Consider the following 9171-nt stretch of genomic DNA (forward strand, 5'->3'; position numbering starts at 1 on the left):
GCTTAAGTAGAGAGATTCTTCATGTTATATTGCATTACTATTTCCAAATCCTTTCTAGACATTAAAAGAAACAAAGACCATTTCTAATAACTACAGCCCTTTAGTTTCCCAAAGAGCCCAGGGGTTGAGAGGTTAGAGTGGAGTTTCCTGAGTCTTGTCGAGCAATATGTAGTTGAGGCAAAGGTCACGCTCCCCGTGTTTTGTTTTAAATAATATTGACCCATTAATTCTAAACCTGCTTGTTCCTGAAATTATACAGGATTATAGTTTGCAAACTGCGGGACAATGAAGCAAATCAAGATGAATTACAGCCCTGGCTCTCCCTCCCATCCTCTGACATCTAACCGGGGAATGAGGTCGGTGTGAGTGTTTAAAGGAACTTTAAGCGCCTGCTCTTCCTTTGCTGGTGGTTTTCAGCCTTTTTTTTTTTTAACGTGAAATTTAATTTCGTAACAAATGGTACCAAATACGAGTTAGTCCCAAAGAATTCATCACAGTGACGCTAGGGGAGTTGACGTCGGGGGGGCGGGGGGGCGGGGGGAATTCTGAGGTCCTTTGCTAGTGTGGTCACACCCTCCCCCCTCCGCAGTGGGTGAGGACAAACACCACCCTGGGGATTCGGGAGCCAAAAGGAGCTGCCGGTTTTCTGGAGCCGAGAAAACCTGTGTTTTTGCGCTTCGGTTGCTTTTATCTGACTGAAACTTTACCTATACGCTTTTGGAGCTCAGACACTGAGTCTTTGTTCTGCATAGAAGTGCTGCTGCCGCTTAAAGAGATCGCAGATAGTGTCCCCGATTTAAGATCAGCGCTCAATGCACATTAACTTTCTTTCTTTCTTTTTTTAAGCTCTGCCTCCAACCTGCAGAGGGATCACGCGGCAGTGGGGGGCAGATAAAAGCCCTTTGGACGAGGGTCACCTCCGTCCTTGTTGTTCACTTGAGAGCAGTGGAGAGGAAAGCGGTCCCCACGGGCGGACTTTGGCTTCTGGAGCCGCGGGCCCGACCCTCCGGGCCTTACCGGGTCTCCGCCTGGTAGGGGGGGAGGGGCGGCGGCCGAGGGAGGGAGGCAGGCGACGCGGAAAGGGGACTTGGGGATGGGGCGCTGGACGCGCTAACGAGACCTGCTGGGAGGATTTGCGTCTCCAGCGGGTCCTGGAGCGACTGGGAGTGCCGGGACAGGAGACAGGTCTTGGCCTAGTTTGCTTGCTGAAATAGAGCTCTATCTCGAGGAAATCAATGTGCAGGAACAAAATGGAAGTCGAGGTTTGGACAGAGTTGTCACTTCCCCAACTTGAGTGGTGCGGGCTGGGGGCGGAGACTCGGGACTGAGGAGAGGCCCCTTCTCCCACCTCAGCTCCTTTCCCTGGACTTCCAGAAGGAAAATTACCCTCCTCACCCACCTTCCTCCTCACACCCATCCCCACTCGCCTGCCGGCCCCTTTCCCCAACCCTTTTCCCCTTTATGTGAGAGACGCCTAACTCCCGAGCCAGTGGAGTCGGTCCCCTCGCCCCTCCCGCTTCCACGCCGGTCCCCCCTCCAGCCATCGCTACTGCTACCACCTCGGTTCCACTCAATCGATTTTTGCTGCATGTCAACACTTATTACCGGTGAGTGTGAGGGTATTTTTTCTCCTTCTCTAGGTCTCTTAATGATTTCTGAGCTAGTTGTGTATTAAAGTGCTTAAAGAAACATTTAAGGTAATCTATAGCATGAACACCAACCTCCTCGGCGTGGGATCAAAGATGGCGAGCGAGAGGTCGGGCCCCCGGAGCCCAGGCCGCAGGCTCGCCCTCGCCGCCCACGTCCGCGCGCCCTTGGGCCGGGCCTGGAGCGGGCGCCCCGCGCCGACCGCCCGCGGTCTGGGGGCTTTCTGCTCCCCCAGCCCGGCCTCACCTGCTACTCTAACCCTGCCTCCGGCCTGTCCTCGGTTTTTACACTTTTTTAAATTTCCGGGGCCCCAAACCCTTCATTCAATTCAAACGGGTGGAGACCTGGGGAAAGGTGTGGATAGCCCACGTTTGTGTCAGCTTCCTCCCAGTTCCCAGATCTGAAGTTTACTGTCCACGACTTGGTTAGAAATTTAATTTTAAAAACCGTGCCAGGCAGGCGCAGGCGGTTTGATTAGGAGGCACATTCTCCCCTTCGCCTCCCGGCCCTGCTTTTTCCCCGCCCCCACCCTCTTCCTGCGAGGTGCTGAAACCCGGGAGTCCCTTTAGGAGTGTAACCAAAAAAATTAATGGGAAAAAAATAAAGAGCGTCTTAAAAGTTCCAATATTCCTCGAAAGCCCCATAAATTAACCCTGTGAAGAGCGGCGAGCTCTTTTAAGGCGAGTCCATAAAAACCTGGCATGATCTCGACCCTTCGCCCCAACCCCTGTCGCGAATGTGACCTAAGAAAGGTCTGTCCCGCAATCCACATCCTAATCCACGGGCGCCCTCGCCGCCGTCGCCGGGATCCCCAGCCTCCGGCCGCCCGCCGTCGACGCGGGCCACACTGGGAGTCCCCGGCTGGCCGATTTACATTTTTTAAAGAAGAAAAAAAAATGAAGAGGGTGTAATCAGATCAGAGGTCTTTATGAATATAGAGTCCCTATTGATTGCCTTATAAAACCCCCAGCAAGCTGCAGTTAATCTAAGCGCACCGCACAGCAAGAAGCGTGGCTGACCGGGGGAAGAGAGGTCTCGAAGAAAAGGGGAAAATTTTCTTGCAGCAGATTTTCAGAAGGAATTTTTTAAAAAACTATCTTTCCTCCCCCCAGCCTCCCTCATTTGACAATGGCATTTTTGCTGAATTTGAGAAAATGATAATTAAGGATGAGATTTCTAAAATAACAATGGGTTACGTGGAAGCCCGATTGTAAACACATAACTGAGTCACCTTTTCAGATTTTAGCAGAGGAAACCAGGGAAATTTTACTCTAATCTTAAAAGTTTATTTATCACCCTTGGCCCCCACCCCCCACCCCAGGGAGGCCTTCTCATTGTTGACTTCCTATCTGGAAAGATAGAAACCAGAATTTACTGTGTTTGGGATGCAAAACTTCATTCACTCCTGTGCTGAGTATTTCATGCATTTTATGTCAATGATGATTTTTAGATTTTGTTTGCAGATTAGAGAAGGCCTGCAGGAAATAAAATATCCCATTGAAGACGTATTTAATTCTACTTAATTACCTTTAAAAATCATTGCCACTCCTGTTGTAACAATGCGTTGTTAACAGTTCAGTGGCAGTTGTGGAAAACAGGAGATAACTTGAGGCTTAAGTTACTCAGCCAGAGAATGGCTAAAAGAACCAACTAAATTCCTTTTTTTTTTTTTTTTTATAACATTTAAAACATTTAAGAGTCTATATGGTGAAGGTGTTTACTTTGGGGGTTTGTGTGGGGGACTGCATTTTTTTCTTCTCAGAAAGGCTAGCAGAAGTTCAGGCTTCTAGGGGCCTCCCCGCGCAGGGCGTGTGTCTGCACCCCCTGACGTTGATGGATCTTTCCAGACCTAGTCCTCTTATTCTTCCTGCAAAAATGTTGGTCTCCTCCCAGCAACTCCCCCGCCCCCCCCCCCCCCCGCCCCGTCCCTCTCCTCCTATCTATTCTGTCTCCTGTTTTCTTTATCCACACCAAAGTTTTTGTTTGTTTCCCCCTGTTCTTTTGACTTAGAAAGTGGCCCGCGGATGCTGGGACCTGAGGTGCCAGGACTAAGGCTTGAGGTGGCTCCCGTAGAGCTCCAGCCTGCCTCTACCCATGTTTCCTCGGTCCAGAAGCAACAAAGCCTTTCTGCCTCCGCTGACAGTTTGCAGCAGCGCGGGATCCCCTCGCACGCAGTCCTAGGCAGGAATCTTTATCCTTTTGGTTCTCGGGAGATGAGACCTAGAACCGTCTCTGCTGTCCCTGAGAAGGCGGTGGCGCAGCATACCGAATGTGACTTGGAACCCAGACTAGTGGCAACGCAGTTCCTGGGCGCTTTCCCCCGCTCTGCTTGCGTCAACAGCCGCCTCAACTCTGCTGCTCCTGGCCAGTGTCTGGGTGGGGTTGCTGCACCCGGTTGAAGCTCGATGGCATCTTTCTTCGTCCTCCGGGGTGGACCGGCAGGGCCTTTCCTGGCGTCACTTCACGCGGCCGCCTGCGCCTGGTGGACGGCGAGTCTCCCACGGAGTCACCGCGCCCCGTGCGCGCACGCGCGGGGGGGCGCGGCTGGGCACAGACGCGGGGACCCTGCGCGCCGACCCGAGTGCCAAGGAAGGGGCTTTGCCTGCCAGGGCCCAAGGTTACAGATGACAGGTCACTTTGTTAGAAAATAATAGAATATCAAACAAAAGAAAGTGAAGTAAAACCCTTCTTGTGCGCACGCTGGGCCCGGGGCGGTGTTCCTTCACAGGGCTCTCCTGACCTCAGCGCCTCCGGGCCCTGCTTAAAACCCGTGAAATCTTAGGAGCCGCTCTTATCTGATGAGGCGGGGCCTTGTTGTCTGCTTCTCGACAGAAAAAAAAAAAAAATCCCTCCTGCGAAGGCTGGGCTGCAGCTCCTGGAGCGAAGCTCCCGCCCAGCCCGGAGCCTCCTCTGCCGGCGCAGCCCGGCCGCCTGTCACCGCCCAGCGCCAGGAGACGGCAGTCTGGACAGCTGAGCAGGACCTTTTGGACTCCTAGATTCCGGGGGCCACAAGGCCCAGCTCGTAGAAGGACCCGAGGAGCCGCCGCGCCACCTGAACGTGCCCCCAAGAGCGCCTTGGCCTTGGGCCTCCCTGGCCGCCCGAACCAAGGCTCCGGCACAGCCGGGCGCTGCGCTGTCATTGACCAGAACAGCTGCTCTGTCTTCATGCTCAATTTTTGGCCGGCGACATGGGAGAAGGGCGGTGGCAAGACGTGCTGCCTCGTATTATCCCGACGGTATTTTCAGAGGCCCCCGGAGATGCCGCGGCCCAGAAGGCAACCCACGCACCTCCGGGGACCCCTCTCGGGTCCCTCCCCCGGTGTGGGCACGTCCCTCCGGATAACGAACCCGGAATCTAAGCCGCAGCTGCCGCCGCGCGCCCACCTCCGGCCGCAGCCCCAGGCGAGCATCGAAGCCGGAGGCCGGGGCCAGTCGGGGGCCCTCGGGGTCCAGCCAGGCGCCGGGCCCGCCCTCGCCCCGCGTCCCCCGCGCCCCCACACGCGCCGCTCCGGCCCCGGGCGGCGGCGTCGTGGGCGGTCGGGGCCCCGCCTGCCCGGCCTCGCCGCGGTGCCTCCCTGCCGCGTGCTGGGCCCCGTCGGCCGCTGCTATGCGCTCCGGCGCCGGCCTCTGGAGGCCTGCCGCGTCCCTTCTCACCCTCTCGGGCTCCGCGCCGTCACTCCCGGGCCGCCATATACCTTGAATGGGTCCGCCCTGCCTGCTTCCCTCGAGCCCTCTCCATGCCCTGAGGTTGAACATTAACCGGCCGGAGCTATAGAGTGGGGTAAAACGTTACATATAAAAATGAATCATCTATCCGAGCTGGGAGAGCGCGCCTATAGCGAGCTCTGCGCCTCGAGCTGCCCGGCCGTGTCCCCGGCCCAGCACCAGCACCGACACTTCTGGCAGCCACAAACCAAGGACCATCCTGCTGCTGGCGGCTGAGGTCGGCTGCGGGGCGGGAGGGATGGGGCTTGTCGGATCCACCTTTCCCCTTTTGTAGCCTGATGTTAAGGCCTTTTAACACAAGCGAATTTCCTTTCTTGTCACACTGAGGTACACAGAAAGGTCTGGAACAGCTTTTCGTCTCTTACAAAGGTTAGCGGGAGCAGCTGCAGCCCTAGGAGACGCTGCCCACGGGGTCGAGAACCCAGGCTGAGCGATCGACTCCAGGGATTGGCCGCCCGCCTTGGCGCTCCGGGTGGGACCTGGGAGGCAGGGCTGGGTGGGTGGCGACTGCAGCAGGAGCCCCGCAACTTACCCCTGAGACCACGCGCCGGCCCTGGCCCGCCATCGCGCTGAAACCCCAGGCTCCGATAGCATCTCACCGGGGCCCTGCCTCTTTCCGACTCTGAGACTCTGATCTGTTTGTTTCTTTAACATAAGTAACAATGATGCTTCAGCCCTGACCTAGGTGCTAGACCCACTTGCCCAGTCAAATATACAGAACTTACAGAAAGGTAACAGAGCTGGAGAAGGAATTCAAGATAGGCCACCTCCTGAGTTCTTGTGCCCTCACCTGGTAACATTTGCAACTCTGGGTGCTCAGCAGATGCATGAATGGAAAGGTGATTCCGTTTCTGCATCTCTGTCTCTTTCCCTCTGTCTAACCTCTCCCTTCCCCTCTCCCCCTTTCAAGAAAAGAGATAAAGTGGGTGCAAGCACAGAAAGATGTGATGTTACATGGAGCTTTCAGGAATTGCCAACCAATGTGCAGAACAATTCTTGTACTTTTTGAGAAGATTGGTTTATTTCTATGGAAAATAGCTGCTATACTTGAAATGCAGTGCCTGGCCCATAATGGCCTCTCAGTAAGTAGTTTTTGTAGAGATCTCGCTCTTCGCCCCCTTGGAGCCTACCTCTGACCAGTTCATTGAAGCATCATAGCTCTTACTGAGAACTTTCCCCCAAACTTTGTACTGAGGGTGTGAGAAAGTGGCTGTGGTGGTGTGCGTGTCTGGTGTGAGCTCACCGTCGTTCCCTTACTCTCATGGGCTTGTCTTAGCTTCTTCAGCGGCCACTGCATCCCCTTCGGTGTGTTCACAGTCTGCATATGGGTCGTGGGAATTTCTGTCTGGGGGTGGAGGGTAGCAACAGGGACGTGCTCAGAACAAGGCTTTCCAGGGACTCAGCAGGCATCAGGCATGTGATGAGGACTGTGTATGTGTCTTGGTTGGACATTGGTCCATTCCAGGAGAAATGACTTTGAGTTCAAGATGTGGTTACAGGATGTTCATCACTTTATGTAGTGTCACGCTGCTCTAACTTCAGGGCACACAATACTCTATATCCTTCCCATAGAGCATTGCAGCCCAAGTTTGTCATTGCCCCAATTTGTGTTACCTCACTTGGCCAAGAAAATGGAACTGCTTCACGTGTTCTACCAGTTAGCTCCCGAGAGAGAGTGAACACATCAAAGCAAACAAATAAAAAGAGGTATGAATCACACCCCATTTATCCTCCAGTGACTTAGAGACAGAAACATGGGTGCGGAAAGAGCATTTACTTTGAAAGGTGGGGATGGTTGGGACAAGGGGTGTTATAAAGGGTATTGCAGCACTCACTCAAACTGTCTTCCCCCCACCAAATTATCATGTTATCTGACACCCTCAATCTATTTGTGTCCTGGGTAACAGACGGTTTGACCAAGAGGTCATAGACTAGAGGGCTTGGGTGACTGGAAACAAGTGTGACAAGAAAGGAATCTGGGTGGGGTGCCACAGTGGAGGTGGAGAGAGGATGAGTCCACAGTGGCTGGAGCAGCCTGGCAACCCCACGTCTCCGCTGGACCCTGCATTCACATGCAATGCTTTGTCAAAGGACAGGGGATTAGGAAGTGCTATCAACACAGCTTCGTGGACCAGAGAAATTTACATCTCTCTCTCTCTCCACACCCCTCTTCTTTCCTTTCTCTTTATTTCCAGCCTTTTTCTCTTCCCCCCTTTTCTTTTTTCACTTCCCCCACCTCAGAAGGCTCCTCCCAGAATTCTGGCTGCTCCTAGATTATTCTCTGCTTGTCCCCTCTTTTGAATTCAGGCTTCAGATTGTTTTTAGTGTTTACTCTCCCAGATAGGAAAAGTTGTTTTCTCTGATCAAGAGTCTACATGTAAGCCATTTGAATTCACAAATATGAGTGCTTGTTTGAACAATGAAGGTGCCAGGGCCAATAAGCAGAGCACGCAGTATCTGAAACTACTTTTTCATAGCAAGAGAGGATGGTGTACATTCTTTAATAAAGCCCCATTGCGCACCGGGTATCCCCGTAGGGTCAGTGGGCCCACTGCTTCCCCCCCCCCCCCACCTGCACATTACCCGTGGCATTATGAGCATCAAAGTGGTAAATCTTGGTTTAGTTTACTATTCTCAACTTTGAAGTTCCTGCTCCTCCTGAAACTACCACCTATGGTACACATATGAACTTGTACACGCTGTCAAAATTGCGTGTTCCAAGAGAACACATAGTCCTGTGTAGAGTTCACATGCTGATGTGAGCTCCTTTCTGCATCTTTCCATATAGAGGTACTTATTTTTCTTGTGCCATATCCTATTTTTATTGGCTCGCTGGTATTTTAAGGTAATTTTTTCTTCCTTATATTGTTAGAAAGCACCTTCGCTGTCATCCTGAAGCTCTTTCAGATTAGAACTTGGTATAAAGACGTCTTCCTCCGCAGAAGAACAGCCCCATTTCCACCCTTCTTCGATTCCTTTTCCTTTCTGACTTCTTCCAACATCTCTTTCAGAGAGAATTCTAAATCTCACAACTCTTTTCCTTTTTACATCTTAAGTTTTATTTCTGGGCACTCATTGTTCTTATACCTGAAAACTGCTTTTTGTCTATTTTACCCCTTTGTCAATCACCATGTGGGATGTTTTAATATGAGTTAAGATTTTGGGGGCCATTCTTTTAAGCTTCTTGTGGGAGCTTGGTGCATTATCTGAAATATGTAGTAGATGTTCAATAAATGCCTGTTGGTTAAACAGTAAATTAAAGCCTCAGTTCACAAAAATCAAAGTCCAAGACATTCAAATCTATTGAATTGGCAAGAATTAAATCTCAGATTAATGCTAATTAATTTCTAATCTTTTTCTCAACAAATCAGACATGTAAAAGAATTCCATAGCAGAAATTTCATCTTAATCTTTTTTATTATCACTACCATCATCTTTGCTATGTGAGAGCATTTTTAGGAAAATAAATCACATCATTCATCATTATTAGGATGATGATCAGGTTCATAAGATACTGGGTGAATTTTAATGTTTCTTAATATATCTTTATTAAAATAAAGATTTTAAAAAATATATAGCTTGGGGAATGTGTCTGGTGAGGAAGACAGAAAGGAGATGTGTATGGTGGGGGGGCACATAGAAGATAGAGGTTTCCAGCTCACGATAGTCAGAACCTAGGATCATTTTACTAGATAAGAGATTATGATCTCCAATTCTCACAATTATTTTACACTTTTAGCAATTTCACTATTCACAATATACAGTAAAATATAGTTCATTAAAATATACTTATGAACA

The 9171-nt window shown here is 51.2% G+C and overlaps 1 protein-coding gene across 1 annotated transcript; it reads left to right on the top strand.

Moving 5' to 3' along the window:
* Positions 1 to 621: 621 nt before the first annotated feature.
* On the top strand, positions 622 to 8622 carry LOC138923103 (RNA-binding protein 27-like). Its single transcript, XM_070259818.1, has 2 exons — positions 622 to 1607; positions 3658 to 8622. The coding sequence occupies exon 2, from the start codon at positions 4813 to 4815 to the stop codon at positions 5404 to 5406; it is 594 nt and encodes a 197-aa protein (XP_070115919.1). The 5' UTR covers positions 622 to 1607; positions 3658 to 4812; the 3' UTR covers positions 5407 to 8622.
* Positions 8623 to 9171: the final 549 nt, after the last annotated feature.

This window comes from Equus caballus, chromosome 2 (assembly GCF_041296265.1).
Source record: "Equus caballus isolate H_3958 breed thoroughbred chromosome 2, TB-T2T, whole genome shotgun sequence".
NCBI lineage: Eukaryota > Metazoa > Chordata > Mammalia > Perissodactyla > Equidae > Equus > Equus caballus.

Bases quoted from the DNA above. Each gene is read 5' to 3' on its own strand.
- LOC138923103 (XM_070259818.1), top strand. From the start codon at position 4,813: ATGCTCAATTTTTGGCCGGCGACATGGGAGAAGGGCGGTGGCAAGACG.